General features: G+C 40.5%; 1 protein-coding gene across 13 annotated transcripts in view; it reads left to right on the top strand.

Annotated features, from left to right (window-relative positions):
- Positions 1-19,739, top strand: part of ZNF521 (zinc finger protein 521) — a 230,201-nt gene extending 210,462 nt beyond the window's left edge. For all 13 annotated transcript variants that reach the window (XM_071418505.1, XM_071418498.1, XM_071418408.1 and 10 more), the window contains one exon: positions 18,912-19,739. In XM_071418505.1, the coding sequence (XP_071274606.1) occupies positions 18,912-18,941 (30 nt within the window). In that variant the 3' untranslated portion in view covers positions 18,942-19,739. The remainder of the gene's footprint in view (positions 1-18,911) is intronic.
- Positions 19,740-23,209: the final 3,470 nt, after the last annotated feature.

Genomic DNA, 23,209 nt, shown 5'->3' with positions numbered 1-23,209 from the left:
GTGTGCTTGAATATATGTCCCTGTTTTGCCTACTTCTTCCTCTTTATATGCTCGTATGGCAGGATTCTTTCTGTAAAATATAAGTACCTATTAAAAAAAAAAAAACAACCCATGCATCTGTTCTCCAAATTGAGTCATATGGTCTATATTAAATAGATTCTGCAGAATCAGGTAATATAATACAGTTTGTAATCCTTATGACTGAAAATCCTTATGACATACAAAAATGTTGAATGAAATTTGTGGTTTCCAGTCTGAAAGCAGCAAATGTTGTCTCTGAAACGTATCAGTGATGTTACATGTCAACATTAAAATCATAATTTCTGAGGGTTTTTTAGCAAATAGAACAGTGAAGTGTGCAAGATTTCAGCCTTAAGAAGCAAATCAAAAGTTGCTGCAGAAAGAAAAAGGCACAGAAATGCAGAAGAGGGGAACAAAAAGCAGAGGAATAGAAGAGAAGCAGAGAGGAGATTATGGGACAAAGAAAGAAACAAGATAGAAATAATAGTGCTTGGGAAAGCAAACATTTTTTCTTCTGAGTGATGCTGGTAATAATGATAAGGCACTAGTAAAAATAAATCATGGTAATAATAAGGGGAAGTTCAGTTATTACATAAAGGCCAGCTTCTACCCTCAGTCCTTACAGAAACCTCAGCGAACATCAGAGAGTCCTGTCATAGACTGAGGGCAGGGAAAGCAGTAAATGTATTCCCTGACCCACAGATAATCATTAGAAATGGAATTCTGCCCTTTGCAGAAAATGAGGTTTTATCATCTGTGCCCTGAATGTTTCAGCCTACACCTTGCCATTAGTCTGATCAGTTGGCACATACACCTGGAGTAAGCAGAAGAAATAAGCACTCTGTTTGCATGTGAATCATTTCCCTGGTAGATCAGTTCAGTTTGTTAATTGTCCATCCATTAATTTCTTGCTAATGTAGTTGATATCGATGACTGATTTTCTGTGCTAAACAGGAAGCACCACTTCTTCATTCTAGGACACATTCCTTCCTACAACTGCCCTGCTGTTAGCTACCAGTAGCTGCCATTATATTATCTTTCATCTGGCCCAGAGCTGACAACAGATGGCCATCTCCGGGACTGCCATCAGTGTGACTTTATGAAGCATCCAGCTATGGTGTATTGAGGAGCTTCATGGCCAGTTCTGCAAATCTGATTTCCCTTCCCCCTACCCTGCTGCTGGCCCCCCTCACTCCATCTCCATGAATAAGCTCCTTATTCCTGGCTCCACTCTCCACTGGTCCTGTCATTTCCCAACGAGTGGTGGCACACGGTTATCACTGGACGTTTGCAGCTCGAGGTCTGCCCCCACTTCCCTCTGCAGCGCTGGCACAAGGTTGTTGTTGCTCCCAGCATCCTCATTCCTCCATGTTTTTGGAGTACCAAAGCATAGGCACAGGGGTTTGGTAGAGGCAAAACTGCTACCTCTTAAGATCTGTAGTTCAAACCCTACCCTCTTCCACCACAGAGCACCTCCTCAAGCTTCAGGGTTGTGGTTTGGTTTTTTTTTTAAGTTCTACAAGACATGCTGCCAAACCAGCATTGAGTATATTAAGTGTGAAAGAAGCTAAAATATCGATTAGAGACCTAAAGTGGAGAAAAGTGTAAAATTCACTGGCATCCTGATTCCATTGACATGTTAGATCACTTGGAAAAGCTCTTTCAACTGTGTGGCTGCTGTGCATTTTGGAGAAAGATATATTGTTTGCTCTTGACAGAGTTTTCTAAAGCAAGGTACCTCCAGAGCTAACCCGAATTTTACAAGAAATTCACATTTGTGTCCTTTATTGTGATATTTGCAGCAAGTGAGAGTCTCTGCCCTCAAGCTATAAAGGAGTAAGGCTTCATTGTTGGAGAGAGAGCAGCCGCCTGTGAAAGGCTGAGATGTGGTAGGCAAGATGAATACTGCTTAAAAGCAATGCTTGCCATGCTGTCATTTAGAACAGGAACACTGAGGATTTAAACAAAAGTGAAAGGCATGGTAAATGAATCCTTTTAAACTGGTCAAATTTTCAGCTGCCAAAAATAACAAGTTTTCTCCATTGATAGGTTCATTGAGTAGGAGGAAAGTTGGGAGGGGATGAATTCCCCTAGGGAGGAGGTGCAGATAGTTTGGGAAAACAAGGTGTGGTCAGTGATTCATAAAGAGACACTCCAGTAAATAGCAAACTTGGCTCAAAACTAGTGCTTTTTCTTTTTTTTTTTTTTTTTTCTGCCTTTTGCACTTTTTTTCTCTTTACTTTGCTTTTGCCTTTTATTTTTTTTTGCTGTCAGGGGCAGGGTAAGAGCATCATTGGGCCACTTCATTCTAAGCATGAGTGAAAAAGACTCTGGTGCAGAGTGGCTACACAACTGGAAGTGTAGGTTGCAAAAAATGTCTATGTCCCCCACCCAGAAGGAGCAGCTTTTAGGTTTAGCATTTCTACCTGTTATTGGAGTTGGTATTGCCATTCTTTGATCAATCCAAGGCATAAACATTTTGGATGGGAAAAGAGTGGAATTTTGCATGCTCTTGTGATTTTTTTGTTTTTTATGTTGAGCTTCTCTGTTCAAAGCTGAAATTAAGTGCCCTCCACCCTGTTAACAAAGGAAGAGAGAAAGAGATGATTCAGTTCTCATGAACCAATACTGCTGAGTTGCACACATTTCTACGTGCAGCTTTAGTTGTTTTTCTGTGTTGTTATAGCCTCGTTTTGCAGGAGAATCGCTAGGCACAGTCACGGATCATGGGTGTGTAAGTTTGCTCGGGGATACGCTGTGTCAGTGAATACTCTGCCTCCCCCCACACTTCCTGTGTGTAGATGTGTGCTGTATAAGATAAAGAACCTGTGATATTGTTAAATATTAGTGGTGCATTTTGCTTGGCTTCGCATTTGTAAAGGTGAAAGGTGATTGTGCAGGAAAATGGAACAGTATATTTGCTGTGAGACAGGCACTAAGAACTCACTCCCATGCTCAGTTATAATTCATGACTGTACTGGTGGGAAGCCCTTATCCCTCTGTGGAGTTAATGCATCTCTACTGTAACCTGCTGAGAGCACCCTGTGTCCCCTCCCACCATCTGTGCATTCACTGGCGTGCTTTTTCTCTCCCCCTTTACTGTGAGATCTCTTGGTGTTAAAACTGTCACACTGCTAGTGCCTGGTAAAGGTGGCTTTATGATGTGTATTAATGCTGAATTGTCATTTAAGGGTAAGAAGGCAGGTAAAGGATATGTTACCATTTGTTTTAAGCCCTTGTTAGAAAATGCTGGGGAGCAAATAGACAGAAAGGTAGATTTTTCACTTCAAACAACAAACAGCTTTGAACAGTACAGAGAAATTGTCACAGCTCAGGGTAAGAGCTGTTGATGGCAAATGCGTATTTCTTCCCAATCTAAGCATATTTAACTGTTTCTTGGTACGATGGATCTCTGTCTCTCCATGTCAAGATCTAAACCAACCACATTGTAAATTGAATAATATGTTATTTACCCATCAGCTGAATTTTATTTTCTCGAAATTGATCTACTCTTTTAGCTGTAAAGCCCTCTTGCAGGCTGCCACAGTTGCTTCTTTGCTACCTGAGACTTGAAATTCATGTGACCAAGTGCTGTAAGCTAGTACAGTCTTAACTAAACAGGTAGTGTATGAAGATTTTTTATTATTATTATTGCTGTAAGGCACTGTCAGAAGACTGGTGAGGCTGTCTAGCTTCGAAAGAATTGCACTCAGCTCACAGAGATTTAGATGATGCTTTATCAACCTGGCACTTTACCACAACATTAAACTCAGAATATGGTTAAAAGACCATGTACTTGACTGTCACAGCAATATTAATTTGCAGTGTTTCACTGGATGTAATCTCATGTAGTCTGTTGTTTGTATTCCTTTAAAACTTATAAATCAAATCCAGACCTGGAATACCAGTGTATGAACTTAACAGATGTGCTGCCATAAGGGACCTGCTAGGTTATAAACTGCAGAAATGATCTTTTTCTTTTTCAGATTTCTGGCTTATTCCAGGGAGATTTAGTAACCACAGAGGTAAGGTGGAAGGTCATGCGCTAGGACGGTAGCACCCACCCGGCGCTTGACGTTGGGTGTAATTGTCAGGAAATCCACCTCTAATCATTTTATTATTCAGTTGTAGCATCCAGCAAAGCTCCTGAGCAAAAGTAGGGCAAGAATGACTTCAGTAGCTCTGTGTCCAGGTTTTCTTAGGTGAAAGATCACTTTGAGATGACACAGCTGAGTAGTCAGGCTGAAATCCTAGTTGGTATTTTATTAATTTTGCACCAAGATAAATCTTGAAATTCTGACAAACTCCATGACAGGTGAAATTCCTTCTTGCAGAATCTGCTCAGCAAGAGGCTGCTCATTTCGTTCTGTTCAGAGGCAGGCAACAGGAGGGCAGCTTTATAATCAGCCCTCAAAGGAGCCCTGGCCGCCCCAGAGCCTTGGACTGATTGAATAACTCCTGGGCCTCTTCCCCTAGGCCTCCATCAGCAGGGGTCCTGTGGAAAGCAATCTCCCGCAGACTGGCACTGAAGTGAGCTTTAAACTACTATTTTCTGCTCTCCAGAGGAGCCTGGAGTACTAAAAGATAGATGGACTGCAGATATTTTATGAGAAACTGTCAGAAGAAGAGCAGAGTAAATGTTTTTTTCCCTCCTTCGAGTCACACGCTGCATCACTGTAGAATTTTTCCCAGAATCTTTTACACTGAAAGTTTGAAATTAATTGGTCGCTAACCTTAATTCCCCCCCCTCCCTCTTATTTTTCTTTTTTTCCCTTCCCTCTTTTTCTTCTTCTCTTTTTTTTTCCCCCTTAAATATTCACTCGGAGGCCCTTTGCTTAACCACAGTTGCAGAAAATCAGTACCATTTGCACTGAAATATTTATAATGACAGAATGAAAAATTGGATTCATTTTCTGGCCTGTAGCCGAACAGTCTGCAACTTTGCACAGCATTGTTTAGCATCTCTCATTCCTTCCTTTCATTGGGGTCCTTTTCAAACACACACACACACACAAACACACGCGCACACACGCGCGCGCGCGTGCTGCCCATGCTTCTGAGGAATGTGTAGCAAAACACAGAGCCATTTTTAATCTCAGCCTTGAGAAAACAACTTGTCTCTAACCTTGCCACCATCTGGGGTGGGGGGGTGAAGCAAAGGAGGAGGTCCCTGGGAAGCATGTAGAATTCCTCTTACAGGAGAGGTTATGGAGAGTGACATGCAGTAATCTGTACTCTACGTTGAAGCAGTGTATGGCTAGCATTCTGCAACTTGCTTTGGTGTGTTGCAGGTTAGGCAGGGTGGACTCAGTATCAGGCTGGATACCAGGATCTTTCCAGAAAACCCTGTTCTGCCACCAATTCCCTCTGTGGCCTTGAGAAACTCCATTGCCCACAAAAGGAAGAGGTTGTCAAAAGCTCCCTTTTGTGCCTGAGCAGAGACTGTAAAAATGCCCTGTGCTTCTTTGCACCTCCAGAAAACAGAAGATGCTGGAACTGTACATATTTACTTCCCTTGAAGCAATGGTGTGAAGGTGAAGTGGTTGATGTTTGCAAAGAGCTTTGAAAATGAAAGTGCAGATCCTCAGGCTCCAATTTGCATCCCCTGCCAGTATAAAAGGTACCTTAGTCAGACAGCCAAGGATTCCCTCAGTACACAGCAAATCCTGTTTATTTTGCAAGCTGGTTCTGTATCACTCCCTTTTGGTCCTCACAGGCATGTCTCAGACTCCAATGAATTCCAGGGATTTTTAATTGGTATAACAATCCCATGGGGCTATTATGAGCTGGCATAAGTTTGGGCAGTGTTAGGAATGCTTTAGCATGCACTGAGGACTATGGTAGCCCATGAGTTGAATGGTTAGGCCACATGGATTTACAATAATACACAGTGAACATGTAGGAATTAATCTGAAAATGCACACAATTTAGCAGAGAATTGTAAGTCTCTACAGATGTCAGACTCTTGTGCAGAACTTAATAGGGAAATATATCTGTGAAAAGAGGTATTTCAAAAACCCGTAGAAATTTCTCTCCGGTGAGTTTGTTGATTGCCTTGACAATGCAGTTGTTTCTGGAAAAACAAGGCCTGTGGCCAAAATCTCAATTTCTAACGCCTAAAAAGAGACTTCTTCAGACAATACTGGGTCCCCCAAGGAAGTGGGTTGGATGCAGGGGTGGATTCTGCAAGGTGCTGAGAATCTCCTGAAAATGCAGGTGACAGAAATTACCTGTCAAGGTCCAAAAATGTCACCTTGCTAACATCACCCATATCAAATTTATGACATAGCTCTATTGCTGACAGCAGGTGTCTGTGTATACTACTAAATTCTGATCTTTCAATCCTACATCACTCATCTAGGCACAAACTTTTTATTTCTTTGCTTTCTTCTGTAAAAGCTTCTTGATGGTGGCTCCCCCTTGAAGCTCTCAGGAGCAGAGGCTGAGCAGGTGTGCCTAGAAGCAGGAATGGGTGGACATCCCCTGCAGGCAGCTCAGCTAAGGCAGCACAGCATTCCGTGGTTTGTGAGCAACACACAATTCTCATCATTCAAAGTTTCTTAGGAACTTGCAGATTTGTCTTTTTTACCATGTTTCCCAAGATACTTTGACAGGTCAGCCTGAAGTGATGAGCGTTCTGACACAAACTGCGTCGTGTCTTAGAAATTTTGCCTGCAGTTGTTTTACTTTAGTATCGCTTTGATTTGAAAAGGAACTTTGTACAAAGTGATGTGTTTTCAGGATATAACAAAAAAAAAATCCAATATGCGTGTATTACAGACATTTCTGTAACTTCTTGTTTAGCCCTTATTCTTGCTTTCCGATTTTCTTTTTTCTTCATGTATATAAATGAAGAACAGTATAATTTTTGTAATTTTTATCAGTTACTGAGAATCAAAACTAATAGAGATGAGAAAGAATGTGAGCTTTAAATGCAAATATTAAATATGTTTTTAAACTGACAATTTGAAAGCAAATTGCCCTGACTATTTAATCACAGTATAAGGAGGTCACAGACCCAGAGTAGGCTCTTTCAAATCCAGAAGTATTTCTCTGTTTGAGCTGAACAGGACACAAATATACAGGTGTGTAATATTCCTTAGGATGCTAAAAAGATTTGTGGGGATGATAGACTACAGACCACAGTGAAATGGCAGTACAGATGGAATGGTGCAGAATTGTTACTGAACAACAGGGGCTGTAAGAGTAGCCAACAAACAAATGTTTTATCTCACTGTTGAAGAGAGTACTTTTCTAAGAAAGCTGTTTTCTCTGAGGGCCTGAACTGCTGTGTGGGTTTTTGTTTGGAGTGCCAGTCTGTTTACTAAAGTTATTAGTTTATAAATTTTGCCACAGTAAAGTAACTGTGAGAGCTTTAAATTAGAATAAGTGCCACTTCTGTGTGGCAGGTTCCTTTGAGGGCTTATTAGAAAGCAGGCCTCCTGTTGCCTGCCCCTTTATGCATGGCACTATTGCTGTGGGTACTTGTTTATAGCTAACTTTTGAATTTATATAAATGTACACTGTGGTATGATGAATTGCCCTCCAATTGCAAAGATTTTGCTTTTTTGGTTTTTTCTGGGTTCAAGCTAATACTTTAAAGGGTTATTTTTATTAGGTGGGCTTTATTTTGATGAATTAAAATTAACTTGGAGTAGGAAATTACATAAGATCGTGAGGGTTATAGATTTGCCTCACCATAGCTACAGCACATCTTTTTGTAAAGGAATTAAAGTTCTCTGTTTCAGATACCTTGGCACTAAATGTAGACAGCAAATGAGTGTTGTCTCCAATTATTGTCCTCATAAATGTGATTCTATTCACTCAATCCAAAGATTGCCACACTAAAACCAGTCCTAATGGGCGATGAGGGGTGAAAGCAGCAGCTGCAGGAGGCTGGATCCCCTAGCAGGAGATAGCAAGGAGACAGGAGTACCCAGCATCACAAGCCAAAGCCAGAGGTGAGGGGTGGGGGCATTTCTTCAACTGTCAGTACTGGGCCAAGGCAGGACCTAATGACATGTCTGACTTGCAACGTGTCACTGGCCAGCTGTCTGACAGGAAACAGAATGACCAACCTCAGAGAATGACATTTGCTAGGAGGATACGTCATCTCTCACAGGGAGGAAGGAAAAAGGCATGAAAGGATGCTTCTTTGTGTGGTACTTCTTATTTGGGGGAGGAGTATTATATTGTAGGAATTGGACTTCACTGCCTTCCCCATTTTTTAAGGTTCTGTAAACAGGAGAAAGTGAGAGTAAAATTCCTCCCATTTAGTTGTGGTCACATTTCACACTTCTCTTAGACAAATGCAGCTGAAATAAACCAAACGAGAAAACAGAAGACAATAGAGAATCCAAACTGCATTTTACAACCAACAACCACAATGACAAACAAGAAATTTTCTTGTCCTGGTACCACATGTTAGTAAATGCTCCAGATTTATTGATTTACAGTGTGTGTCCTCACAAAATTTAGAGAATGACTTTGTTATAAAGGGCAAAATAGCATTCTGGTCTCTCTAAAAGTCACCTTTAAAACATGGAGTTTCTTAGACTTAAAAGGGGGAAACTCAGATGAGGTTGCTCTAAGAACAAAACATTTCAACATAGGGTTCTTAACTGTCTAACTAACCACCAGCTATGAAGGGATAAAAATTGTCCTTAGTTTCCTTTCCAAGCAGTAGATTTGTAATTCACATACACACCAAATCTGCCACATAAGCACTGTCCCAGCTCCTCCTATTCCTAGTTTGAAGAGCTGTAGGAATAAGGACTGTAAGATGTCCAAGATGGGCTGGCACAGTAACTGGTTGTGAAGGAAGTCAGAGCTCAAAATCCATGGGGGCCTCTGCTTATCAGCTCAGAAATCCTTGGCTGTTACCATCAAATCTGCTCAATCTGGCTTGCCTTGCAAACTGTCTTGAAGGAAAAAGATGCACCAATGTGCAACAGAGTTTGGAGCTTTTAGAAGAGGAGGAGAGCTAGCAGAGCACCCTAGCTTTTCCTTTTCTATCCTACACAGTCTAAAATTGGCATACCATGGACAAGGGGACAAATTCCCATTTGCATTCCTGACTTCAGGATCCAGCATACACTCCCATCCACTTCTGCATTATCTTAACTGGGTGTATGGATGAATGGATAACTTCCAAATATGATTTCCACATGTGAAAGGAAAGTTTGCTGATTTTAAAACTGGGCTTGTTCAGGGTTTGCTTTCACCTAAACGAAAATGTTAGCCACTGTGAGTTAATCTTGGGCTGATCCACAACCTCCAGTGTGCCAGGTGCTGTTGTACAAGGCCCAACACACCAGCTGGCAATGTGTGGAGAATCCAGACTCCAGGCTGTCCCCATGTCACCTGGTAAGCACAATACCCAGTGCTATGTCAGGGAGGTAGGGAGGTGAACTCGGCGATCGATACAAGTGTGGGATGTGTCTGTCTGTATAACAGGAGTGTAGACAAGTTACAGCACTTTCCTTTCAGGCTGTATCAAGAAACTTGTAATTTCACTTGTAATTTTGTTCAAAGAGATTCTTGTACATGCACCTGTGGAAAACTGGAAAGTATCACTGTTTTAAAGGTTGCCCTTTGCATATAAATCACAGCTCTGTGTGCTTCCCCATTTTAATTGGGTGACCTTTTGAGTCCTATAGACAGGAGCTTGAATTCTGGACTTGTAGGTTGGTTGGAGATTTGAAATCAATTCATGTTTTAGCAATTACTCTGCTTAAAAGCACAGAACCCAAAATGGAAATTTGAGAAGAAGAATTCCCCTTGGAAAATTCCTTTTCACAAGTCATAGAAAACTTCATTGCAGGCCAAATAGATATACATAAAATCCAGATTCATTTGTCAGTTTAATCCTTGAAAAGGATCAGGATTCATTGAGTATGAGAGAAAGAGGAGGAGTAAGGAACGTGTAATGTTTCCAACAGGACATTTTTGTGCAATTATCAGTTTAAGCTTCCATTATTTGTCACTAATTACTGCACTGAGCTGTTAAATATTTAGTAGTAGTTTGTTTAATTGGGTTTGACCTATAAAGGAATCTGTGCACAGCTCCAGTTCCAGGACCCAGTTCCTCACTCACAGCTAGGCAAATTTGTATTCACATAAGATGATCACGTATTGTCAGACAAAGGGGTTTGTTTTTGTTTTGCAGGTTTATTACCTCTCTCTCCCCCACAGATTTATTTGTCTTTAAGGTATCTGAAATCAGAGCACAAAGTAGAAATGCTGCCTGTGGATGTAAAAGGTGAGGTCAGTCAAACTTAAACTTGTTTACAGATGTTGTAGTTTAGAGAGCACCAGCATGATAAATTAAACATAACAAAGAAAAAAAATTAAAGCAGAGCAACAACTAGCCCATGAACATGTGTCTTGTCAAAACACTGACTTAATCCCTGAATATCTTATTAGGCAGTATTGCCTATCAAGGCTTAGTGTCCCCTGTTACTCTGTTTTACAATAGCTGCAGACAAATATGTATTTGTTCAACTTTGGGGTTGGCTTGCCGGGTCTGACAGGGTGAAGAGACTTCTGGCTGTGGCCTCTGCAGAGGGTGTGCAAGAATCAATCACTGTATGAGCAATACTCACTTTGTTTTAGCCTGTCTGTATTCTTATTTGTTCCTGTCTTGAAACTCCCTTGATTTCAGTGGAGCTTTTCTTAATTTATACCAGGGTAACCATAACCATATTCTAAAGTAATAAGACTTTTGATATATTTCTCAGAAGTGCCTCCTTCTGCCTTTTTTGTTTCAGCTTTTATTCCCACTTAATGAACAATTTTCTTATTGGAGAAGAATTTTCTTATTGGAGAAGAATTGTGTATTAATTTCAAACATTTGCAGTTTCACAAAGGCCTTGTTTTCCTACAGACAAGACTTAGACCCGGATCCTGATTATCAGTACAGCCCCTTTGCCATACAAAAGAACAGAGAGGTTTCCCAGTTTTGAAGCATTGTTGTGAACATGCCCTGACTATTGCCCCCTCTCCCCATCGCTTTCCCTTTTATGGGGTAATGCACACACCTTTCCCCTGCAGCCGGGCACATCTTGCCTGAAATGGAAGACATTGTTGCAAGTTTCGCTGCATTTCAATGAGCACAGACAGGGTGAGGCAGGCTTATGGGAGGCGATTGCCTGGCACCATAGGTTAAAACAGCCTTCGAGCTACTCTGATTTATGTCAGAGGCTTAGCTGGGAGCCCCCTGCCAATGCTCATAATGAGGAAGGTGCAAGGATGGTGAACAGGCATTGGTGTTTGTGTCTGTTCTCTTCTAGTGACAATGATGAAAGTCTTATTTGCTGTTCCCAGGAATGTATGTCATTCTTTTCCATACAACAAATCTGTGATATATGCACTTGCATATAGTAATGAATCCAAAAGGAATCATTGACATTTTACTAGTGACTTACTGGAAGTCTCTGAAGAAAAATTGGTATCAGGGGCTTTAGTTTGGTTTGGGTTTGGTTTTAATTTTAAGTTTGCATCCCTGAGAACATGCTCTTCAATTTGAGATTTTTTGCAGGTAGTTTTTCTCTGGCCCAGCTGGAAATGCTGAGCAGAAAAACCAGAACACTGAGAGTTTTACATAAATATGATAAAGAACAAAATCTGATTAGCAGTCATGCTATTTCAGAAACATTAACGTAATATCAAATCACAAAGCTTAGGTGAATTAATTTATATGAATGACTGCAATTCAGTGTAGACTTTCCTAAATTACCATTGTCAGCAACGGTCAGTCATGTCCTAAGATGACCACTTAATTGGCAAACATGTCTGAGAACAGACCTGATTCTCAAAGGCTGGTAAACATCAACTCACCACACCACACATAAATGGTATTTATGGGAACACAGATTCTCTTGGGATTTGGCCCCTTTCTTGTTGTGGAAATAGCTCTGGTTTTAGTTCAGATCAATTTTCTTGGGAGTCTGAAGTTTTGGAGACTGTATTTTCTTAGGTCTGGGCTGGTGAGCAAACTTGGCCTGGATGAAATTCCTTGCCTACTTTAGTGCATTTATAAATTCATTGTTAGTCCTCCTGCTCTGCCAGCTGCACTAAGTACTGGAGATGCTGGTGGGAGGGACACATTGCCTGAACTTTTTCTGTTCTCTCCAGAACTTCCAAGTCTCCATTCAGTTTCCTACTTTTCACCTATGAAAAACTATTAGACATCATCTCTTTTCTATCTCCCTCATTCACTCAGCATAAGTCTGACCACTGAAATATGAATATATATTAGTGTCAGAAGCATTGTAATTCGTGGGGCAAAACACATCAGAAACATTTGTTAGCTCTGAAATTTCAGATACAGTAATTCAAGTTAATTTCTTGTAGTTAGTGTTTTATGAAAGGAAGGGTAGGGTCTGAGAGGGGAAATAATCGCTCATTTGTTAATGAGCTTCAACTGAAGTTGCTATTTTTGTATTTCACATATGTGCAAAAGACAGAAATGTTTACAATCTGAATGTCCATAGATGCTCTGTCAGTACAATCAAGGATTATAGAATCAAAGAATGAGCCTGGATATGACCCTAATCTTCAATAAATCATTTGGTGGAGTGCACTATAGAAGCCTTTACCCTTAGTACAAAAACCCCAAATCCCACCTCTACTGTTTTTTTTTTTACCTATACAGCAACTAAACCTTAGAAACCCACATAACTGAATATTCTTAATTGCTTGCAGCAGCAGTGGAGCTAGTGCCATAATTTGTTGGGGCATTGAAAATAAGTTTACTGCTTTCAGATGGTCCAAAATGGCCCAGATATTCTACTGAAACCAGTTCCTAAGTATGCAGATTCAGTTTCATGTCTGATTTGGGGTTGGCTGAGCCTCATCCTCTCCTGGGATGAGCATCAGGAAAAAAATACTAACCCTGAGATCTGTGAAACTGTGAAATAGTCTCCCAGGAGGAGCATTGGAAGCTCTAATTAAAATTGGACTGGGCAAAACACTTGAAATTACACTATAGGCAATAATCCAACACTGGCAAGATGGGTGGAGAAAACGCCCTAATGGGTCTTTTCTGTCTTTAAATTGTATGAATTCTTGTTCTTCTCTTTTATTATGCTATTTCACCTTTTTGTTTAATAGTGACATAGTGTCATCTAGAAGGTATTATAAGACACTATTGTGAGCTGAGTGAGATGATGTTAAATGTCAAAAGAAAATGCAACATTCTTTCTGCAGGTTCACAGTGATTATATGGAGATAGGAAAAGAGAAACTGACTGTAAGTGAGGGACGCGAATGCAGTGGTTTTATCTGTAAGACAGTGGCAAATTCATTGCATGCCTGCAATATGCATGTTTATAATTCTGACATTTCGTTTCACATTCTCTTCTTATGAAGAACAACCACATTCCACCAAATCTAAGACAGGTGTGGGAAAGTCATTTATTCTAACTGTGTAGATTGCTCAAATTGCTGGAGACATCTTCTATCCCAGTGTTTCACATATCCCCAAAGACCTGGACTAAATAATTTTTTTTTTCACATGTTAAAATTTATAGTTTGTATTTAATCTTAACATTGTACAAATCTAACTCATCAATTCAGTCCTTGAGTATAATCATATTACAGTTTACCAGGAAAGAATCCTTAGCAATATAATGGGGCCTTGACAGGAAACTTTGTGCTGCAATATTGAAGCAGCACAAATCTGAAGAAACAGTGTGAAAAATAATCTTTTGAAGAAACAGTGTGAAAAATAACCTTTTTATATAGTTTAGTCTGAATAAGCTTCGTTTATTTGATTTTGATGTTACCACTTAATACTCCTCTTTCTTCCTCCCTTGCCTTTCCACACAGGATAATATTCCAACAGTGTCCAATACAGAGCTTTCAGCATGAGAGGTCATGGCAACAAGGATACGTAATAGAGCATTGGACCAAAGTTCTGGAAACCATGTTGATCCTGTGCTAGGTTTTGCTAGGCTTGCCTTTCCACGGGCCTTTCTTTCTTCCCCTTTGGTTCTGGAAAATCCAACATCCTCTTCTTAGCTGCAGACAGTTTGAAAAGTGTGGTACAGGATAAGAAGTTGGAATAAAAAAAGAAGGGAAGAGAAGCAGAAAATCTTGATTAGAAAGTATAATTTAATAGAACGTGTATTGAACCAAATGTATTGATTAATGTGGTAGATATAGTACTTATATTGATTCAAACTAGAGATTTAGTACTAAAAGCTGTAAGCCAAAAAGCTGTTGCAGATTGCTACAAAAGTCAGTTTAATGCTGTCCTTGAGAATGCCTCCACAAAGAAATTCTTCTAATGTTTGAGGAGTAGGTAGAATGCGGTATATGTCAGTTTGATCCCGGAGGGTTTTATTTTGTACTCTAATAGCTGTTACGAGCCTACATTATATCCAAGGAGTAATTTTCCTTAGGGGTGCCCAGCTCGCTTTGTGTCAATATTCTAGCATTTTAAGTCACGTACAGTATATGCTTCTGGGAACAGTGCAGGAGCCAGCCAGACTCATAATGGTCTGCATTCATTAATAAAGGCAGAAGCTTCTGTCCCTCCATTGCCCACTACAGGGATGCCTCCCTGGTCTTCAGGGACCCGTACAGACACATTTAAAGAAAGCTTTATTTTGAGTGGGCAGGAGATGAAATGCAGGACTTGCAGGCATTTCCTAAGTCAGCTATATGCCCGAGCACAGGGGTGACCTTAATGGGTCAAAGAAGAATGCAGGTCAAAAGACTTATTATCCAGACTGTTGGAAACCAATTGCTTTTGTTAAAAAAAAGAGTAAATTGTGGCGCTTAAAGGTTGATAGTAATGTAGAGTTCTGTTTTACAACCTGGATCTCGATTGCAGTGCAGTGGGGTGGATTTTTATTTTTTTTTGAATGCAAAAAAATACAAGATGGTCTGTAATGTACACAGATAGAGGATTCCAGATAAGTGATAACATGTAGGGTACCATAATTACTTAATCAGTGATGATTGATTACTCATGTTTGTGTTCTTGAACTAAGGAAAAAATAACATGCTGCTGTGGTACTGTTACCATCTGTTGAAATAATGCACCTACATTTCATCTTTATGCCTCTTCACGTGTACCCTCTTTGCACTGTGTCAGGTACAGCCATGTCTTGGTTCATCTGCTCATAAAATAGAGAAGTCCCATTTAAATTGAATGAAACCACAGTTCACATTAAGGATTCTAATGGGCCACTGAGTCTGTGGCTATCTGTGGGTATTTTTTTCTTTGTTAATTTTGATGCTGTGGGCGGGAACTTTATGCTAGCTATTACTTCTCATGCTCCCTCTGAAACACAAAGGCATGCACCAAACAACAGGTATTATTACCTCTTTTGTCTCCAGCCTTTCTGCAAAGAAACCTTTCTGAATTTGTTTGCCAAGGAGATTCTTCCACACAGTATTATCCTGAAATTCTTTGCATGTTTTCAAGTCCTTAACACTAGTAACAGGTATATCTCAAAGCATTTTCATCCAGAAAAGTGGTGGCATGTAATTTTATAGTAGGTCACATAACAGTTGGGATTCTGGATCCAGATCAAAAATAATTATTTCTAGGAATCGGGCAAATGCACTTAAAGAGTTTCTTTTGCTTGTGAAAAATACTGAATTCAGATTTTTCCAGGTAACACTGAGACATAGAAATTTGGGATGTAGGAGTTTTCCTGGTTTGTGTCTACATGATAACAAATGCAGTGACACACACACCCCTCCTGCTTCCCCGTTTCTCCATTTTGTGCATGCAAAGCTTGAATTTGTATTTGCAAACTAGTGTCTCCTCATGAGATCCCAGCTCTTGGAAATTGGAACACAGCTGTTGCTGAAGTCCAGGAAAGATTATATTGAGAAAAAATATTTTCCCCTTTCCATGGCTAAGCAGGAAATTGACATTTTTGCTTTGTAGGGAGACTACCACATAATTAAACAGATGTGCTAATGCACAATCAGATTTGGGGGAGGCAAAGGAGGGGAGCATACGATACCTCCTGTACTTCGCTAAATGACTTCTCTTTGGCAAGAGGAGGTACTAACTGCTCCAAACTCAGGCAAGCTAGTTGAAGTTTCTGGAGGAGGCGTGTTTCAGGCTTGTCTAGTGTGTCTTCAGTGAAGGGCAGCGTGCTCTCCAAGGCACACAGGGGATCTCAAGTGTAATATTGTGCTCTCCCTGGGTGTGCTGTGCTCCCATGGCCCTGCTGCATCCCTGCCGACGGGAGCTCCAAATTCCACTTTCCCCGTGTGCCTGATCTCCCACTGCCAGGGAGGCGGGAGCTCGCTGCACACCACGAGGCAAAGAGACTAGCAGAGTCGAGATCTGCTGGGTGGATAATAGAGGAGAAATTTTGCCCTAAATTTTTAAACACAACACCCCTCATAAAAACAACAACGGTTCATAACTGGGATTAATGTTTGCAATTTTCAGTCACTTAGACATGGGGTCTCCAATAGATGGCTTTTGGTAGAGTGGAATATGGCTCTCTGTAGGATTACAGAATTTTCCTCCTTTTCTTATCTCTCCCCTCCCATCCTTTGCCTGCTTGTCTTGTCAATGTTATGTTGCTGAAGCACTTCCACTTTGTATTTTTTTGCAGCTTAGCCAAATAGGTATTTCTCCCTAGTCCCTAACGTTTGGGGAGCCTTAATTACTGTGGAAACTGTGTTTTGTTTTGACTGTTTACAACACATATTGTTGCCTTTTTAAGGCCTAAACTGTTCAAAGCATTTCCACACGTTCCTATCCTGCCCTGTCTCATTCTTCTCTGCAACGCTTGTTTGGTTTTTTCCTATTATTTCTTCATTATCTCCAGAGAATCTCATTTTGCACCAGGGCACAGGAGTCAGGGACACTGAGAGCTGGGGCAACTCAGTCCTTATGCTGTGTTTTATTTTGTCTCCTTCATATTTGGGCATTTTTATTTTTTAATCAAAAATGTCATTGCAGCCAGAGTTATGGCTGCAATTTTAAAACACCTTTTGACTGCTTCATATGCAACTGTTCATCCAGCTTCATACTGATTATGCATTTTTCACTTAGTGAAAAGAAGTAAAAAATGGGCATGACTGACATGCTTACTCTCAGTAGACTAGAAACAAAAGACCCCCCCCCCCAAATATCTGTCTGCAATGTAACAATTGGTATATTACTTCACCTGCTCAGAAGCAGAGAAGAAAATCAGAATTCAGGCTGCCACCCCATATTTAACTTGTCCTGTTGTTTCTGGGTACTGCAGGGTCTCCAATAAGCCTATGGTGTTATGCTGTAAGTGCTGCAATAAATGGACACAACAGGATGACAAAAGGACTGACTGTCAGCCTTAACTCTTAATTTCCTTCCTTTTGTGCTTTAAAGTCAGAGCCCATTACCTGTGACCAGCCAACATTTTTGGCTGCATCTATTGTTAGTGCTTTACAGCATTTTGAAATTATTTTATGGGAAGGATGAGGAACTAGATGAAATCAAGTGGTGGAGCGTATTTTTTTAACACTCTTTGGCCTTGGACAGTCTGGAATTCCTGCCATCAGCATTAAATCATTTTGTATTCACATCTGGAAATTGCATCTTTGAGTGTCACTGGGTCATTTTCCTTTAATCTTGAGAATGGCACTACATTAAAAATTCCTCAGTCTTACTGTAAGATCCTTTCCTTGCCAAATGTCCCATGAACTATTATTTGTGTGCGTGCACGGTTTAGGGAAGAGTGAAGGAGGATGGGAGAGAGGATTTTTAGGCTGGTCTGCAGTCACGCTGTATTTCACATTCATTTCACCGAGGCTTTTTTCATGCGCCCTTTCATGGGTGGCTCTGGAGGGTATGGTTCAGTAGATGTTCACTTTGTTGTAAATGATGACTGTCTTGTGGGAACAGGCTCATCCTAGAGTGCGTTAGCCCAAAGAGGTTTAAAGACAGATTAACTTAATAAAGTGGAGTGAAGGGTCTGGATGTGCTGGGAGCAAATCATGGGATGTGACACCCCTGCCCTCTGGGTCACTGGCCCAAATCTGGCCCCAATTACTAAGGGGAAAATTCATCACTAATCAGTGGCTGCCGTGTTGTCTGAGAAGTAGCATTCACAGACATTTTCTAGTTATCTGTGGATCCAGTGTACACTGTAGAAAACTTAAGATGTGTTGGGTTGGTCCCTTGCTCTTGGGTCAATGCTTGTGAAGGATCTGAGCCAGTACAGGCAGCACAATAGCATCTTTCTGAAAGTGGTCAATTTGGTTTGAGAGGTGAGGAGGAAAGAGGGTGATACTGTTTGCTGCTTGATTTAGTGATTACTTGTACAGGAAAGGAGAATTTAGGACTTCAACGTCCATGGTGCACATAAGGCACTACATTCACCTGAAGAAAAATACCTGTGGGTTTTGGTGGCCATAGGGCAGGCTGTGCCAGCCCCTCCTGTTTTCTCATCAGTCTCTGAGCTCTCTAGCAGAGTTTCTTACCATGTGGGGGAAATAGGTTTTACTGCAGGAGTGCAATTGAAGCAGTGCCACAGTGTAGGAAGCACAGGCCAGTTAGCATAAGACTTATGGCAAATGCACTTCTCATTTTTGCAATGCATAAACCATGAGCCATGTGTAAGCAGACACCAGGATCACTGACTTGGTCTGCAATTTCACTGGGGCAGGTCAGCCCACACCCTGTCTGCAGAGAGTGTGTTGCCCTTCTTGTGGCACATGTAAAGGATACTGGTGCGAAACAGCTGGGGAGAACTCCTGTCTTCCATAATTATGCTGTTTCTGGCTAGTTTAAACAAGGAGGGGTCAAGAATATTCTCTTTATCCAGCCCATCATTTTACAAGATATGTTGGGAAAATTGTTTTTGCGTCCTTCTTTCACACAGAAATGCCTGTCCTGTGACTAAATTGTTTCTTTTGTTTTTGTTGCAGAATCATACGATGACCCAGCACAGCAGTTAGTGCAAGGCCCGTCTCTTCCAGAGAATTCTTTGTGGCACAAAAAGGGAACACATTTTACTCTTTGCACGAAACTTTCATTGTTAATGTATATTATTCAGAATCATTGTATTGTACCATAAAACTTGTATTATCGAAACTGTTGGATGTTCATGTGTTTGAACTTTTGAGCACCGGATAGACTTCCTGTATATAAAGTGTTGCACATGTATTATGTTGTCTGATACTAAAATGGTCTTATAAAGACAAGTGGACTTGGGCCCTATTCAGGAAAGATACAAAAAATAATAATACTGTGTGAGGAGAAAAAAATAGCTTAAGAAAAATGTCATTTTCAAGGAGGAGGGAGAAAGTAATAGCTATGTTCCGTTGCAGCTCTGTTTGGCCTCCCTTTCGTTTAAACTTCAGTCCAGAAATCTCTCTTTTGGTATACAAACGGATGAATCTAAGACTATTTTTTATTGCTGAAGATTCTTGCAAAAAATATGAAGAGACTCTTTCTCACAGAGCAGGAACCCACAGTTGAATAAGGCCCGTATATATATTTGTAAGCCTTGCGATATGACAGATAGCATTACCATATATGCAATAGTTGTTATGTAGTTTGTCAAAGAATTTTTTTTCCTGGATACCATTTGAAGCTTTGAGTGTTCAAGACTTTCCTTAATGATTTCACATGGCCAAATTCTTGAATCAGTTGAACTAACCTGTATGTTACTGTTATTAATGTTTACTCTGCGGTCTGAACCTGGAGATTACTGGAATTGTTTTCCAAAAGGAAATAAATTCAGTTTACCATTATGTGTTAGTGTGCTTTGTGTCTTGTCTTTTTCCTCAGAAAGTAGCATTAATATTACTGCTGTTATATTACCTAAAGAACCACCAAGATCTGGAATCCCATTGTATCAGGACCTGTACACTGCTCAGTAAAACAGGTTGTTTTTCTCAAAGGTAGGTATGAAATAAATTTAATAGTAGAAACAAATTTGCTGGCCCACTGAAAAGCAATATATGCTCGAGAGTGATATTCACTGTTTTCTGGGTTTATTTGTTTCTTTTATTTGTCTGTCTCAGCAATTTCATACTTACACACTTGACACATTGGTAGCCAGAGGAGTCCCACACATCTTGCTTGTATAATTATCGGTAAATTTAAATGAAACATCACCTGGTGAGCTGGGTCTGGTGCTGGCGAGAGGGAGCCACCACAGCTCTGGCCAGCAGTGCTATTAAGCTGACATCCCTGACCCTCTCCTCTGGCACGGGTAGCAGAATTGGAGGTGGTGCACACTGCAGGGTGATGCTCTCTGGCACCACGCCCCGGGGGGAGCTCTCACAACACCTCACAGCTTTGCTCATGTCTGAATTGGCTCCTGACTGCAGCTTCAAGGAGAAGAAAAAAGGGGATAAAAACTCTCCTTGCCTACACCACTGTCCCCCACTACTCCAGCTCACCTACAGAAGAGGCCAAAAAAACATTCTCCAGCTATTCTAGTATCTCATCATATTGCTGGAATTCTAGTTTTATCCCATGAAAACCAGTGCTGCTGAAATACTGCCTTTAAACAGCCACACATCACAACAAGTCCAAATGTCTAGAACTGCTTGCCTAGTGCTGTCAGGGTAGATATAAAGTGTGATTTCCAGTTTGCTGAGTGTAACAATTCGACTCCTTACAGATGAAGGACGGAGAGAAAAGAAGTAAAGTCAGAAAGTGTCTGGCTACCAGATATTCCAAGAAAAAAGTGTCATATTTAGCACTCCAGCTTTGAAAATATTGTGCAGATTTTGCTAAATACAAGAAAGAAATTCCCAGGTTTTGTATGAATATCTCATTTGTGCTGACAAAAGGATAAATGCAGGCATGAATACATAAGGCTTGTAAAATGCCAGTTCTATTTATAAGTCAGAAACTATTCCCATTCTTATTCTCATTAATATATTACTCATCTCAGCCAAATTGAATGTGATGATATGTTCTTTATTTTTGACAGATACCTTTAAGGATATAAGGCATTTCAGCCTTCATGTGTGAAAGTGTGACATATTGGTTAAGACTGAAAATAACATGTTTGTAGTAGAGTTCAAGTATATAAGAAATATTACACCCTGCTGTTTTTGTAAATGCCAGAGTGCTACTGAGTTGAGACAGATGGTAGCAAGGAAAGATGCAATCTTATAATCAAAGCTAAAATATGTCAAAAATATGTTAGCAAGCAAAACATAGTCTATTACTAGCGTCTCATGTCATGACAGCTTGCAAAACATGCAAAGATGTTGAATTTCTAGATACGTAAATAAAGGAACAGTAAACACAGCAACAGCAAATGGGATGAAGACTTCATGCATCCACTGCCCCTTGAGGTCAGCTCAGGGGAATAGAGGGGTCTTGTGGCCACGGGCAGCCCCAGGTGGCTTCTGAGAGCTGCCTGCTGGTATCAAGTGCAGGAATCCTCTTACCTTTTCTAAAGTAACAGGTTTCTCAGTGATACCTAAATAGCTGTTTAAATAGATTATGGAAGACATCCGAACTTCCCAATGAGAGCTGAGTATCGCTTGGGGAATTACCACAGCATTTAGAAAAATCAACAGGAGAGGCAGATCATCTTGCCTGTTGGAAGAAGAGACAGGCACTCTGTGTGCATGTGTGCATTTCAGCTGTGGAGTGCCTTTCTCTGCCCTGGGTTAGCAAAAGCTAAGAGAAGCCCCTCCTCATGCCCTTAGCCCAATGTAAAAGCATAAATCTGTTCAAGAGTTGGGTGGGTAGACTGATGGACAAGGTATCCTTTTACCTCTGAGACAGGCTATATTCCCAGGATTTCAAGTGGACATGAGTTTTGCTCTAAGTGATAGTTTAATAAAGCAATTAGTCCTTCTGTTTGTTTGCCAGAGTTATGTTTAGGAAATGTCACAGACCTAAAGCAGATATAAATAGAGAATTTATACTGCAGAAGTGAAGTGACCTACCCAGACAATATCTGAGCACTGAACTTATGAGGAAAGGCACTGATCCTTTATCTGAACAAAAGATAGTCCAGGAATAAGCTTGTATTAGGCCTTTATGACATTCAGCTACCCAAACCCAGAATTTGTACTTTCATAAATGTGTTTGTAGCCAGTTGCCTGTAAGTTAGACTTTCCAATCCATTTTTGCTGGTTCAGTCCACATGGAGGTTGTCAGAATTTCTTTGGTTCACTCCAAGCCCAGTGCTCTCACTAGTTTTCCTGATTTATAAGTCGCTTTGCAAACCCCATGAAAAATGTTTCAAAAACTCTCCTTAGAACACATTAATAGTTATCCCTTCCTTCTTAAGAGCAGGGGGAAAGCTGAAGTTCTTTCCATATCTCAGTGACTGGACTTTATTAGTAATTCTGGCATGACCACTCACTTTGTTTCATTACCACTGTCCTCAACCACAGAAAAAGGGAGACGTCCCTTCCTTACCAACATATGGCATTTTCTATTTATAACAAGATTAACAATTCATTCACACCTTGATTGAATCCCACTTTATTGAGATGTCACAACAGATTCTCACAGCCTGCAAAGGGAAAGACTTACAAATGTTAATATTGTGACAACCAGGACACATAAAAGTAAATGAATTATAATTGGTGACAATTAAAAATAGCTCAGTGTGAAAACTGAATATTGTGCTGCTGTAGCAGCCCTGTCTAGGATGAGGCAATGTGAAGGACTCCATAGAATAAGACTGTCCGTGAATTTAGAAATGTTACCTTGATTCCTGCTTAATGTGTTCAGTCATACACTGGTGCTCAATTAATGCTCAAACACCCTTTACATCTTAGTGGGCAATGTGCCATTCTCTTTAAAGTATTCGCTTCACTGCTCTACAGCAGCACAAAAATAAACAAGTTTAGGCCTATTCTACCAATTCCATTTAATACATTCACTTTCCCTCCCTATGTCACTTCCCTTATTGGTATGCAGAAGATTTGTTTAATTATTATTGTTGTTGTTGCTGTTGTTCTTAGTCGTAGTGAACTGTGCATGCTACAGCAAAGGAGTCCCCCAGGAGCTGGACAGTCCCCGGCCACCAACCCTTGTGTGCAGATCTTCTTCTGTGTGTGGCACACAAAAGCCTGACAAGGTCTCACTCATGTTTCAAGGCTCGTTCTCTTTTCAGAGCTATTTGTTATTGTCTCCACCATCACAAGTTTAAAAAAGGAAAGTTAATTAAATATGGAACAAGACTGAGCAACATCTTTTAAACCATCATGTCATTAGAATTGGATCCCTCTGAGAGCTG

Source organism: Agelaius tricolor, unplaced genomic scaffold, assembly GCF_023055355.1.
Source record: "Agelaius tricolor isolate 1412-34295 unplaced genomic scaffold, bAgeTri1.0.p SCAF_2, whole genome shotgun sequence".
In the NCBI taxonomy this organism is placed as follows: Eukaryota; Metazoa; Chordata; class Aves; order Passeriformes; family Icteridae; genus Agelaius; species Agelaius tricolor.
The sequence above is the reverse complement of the archived record's forward strand: the minus strand, read 5'-3'. Positions and strand labels throughout refer to the sequence as shown.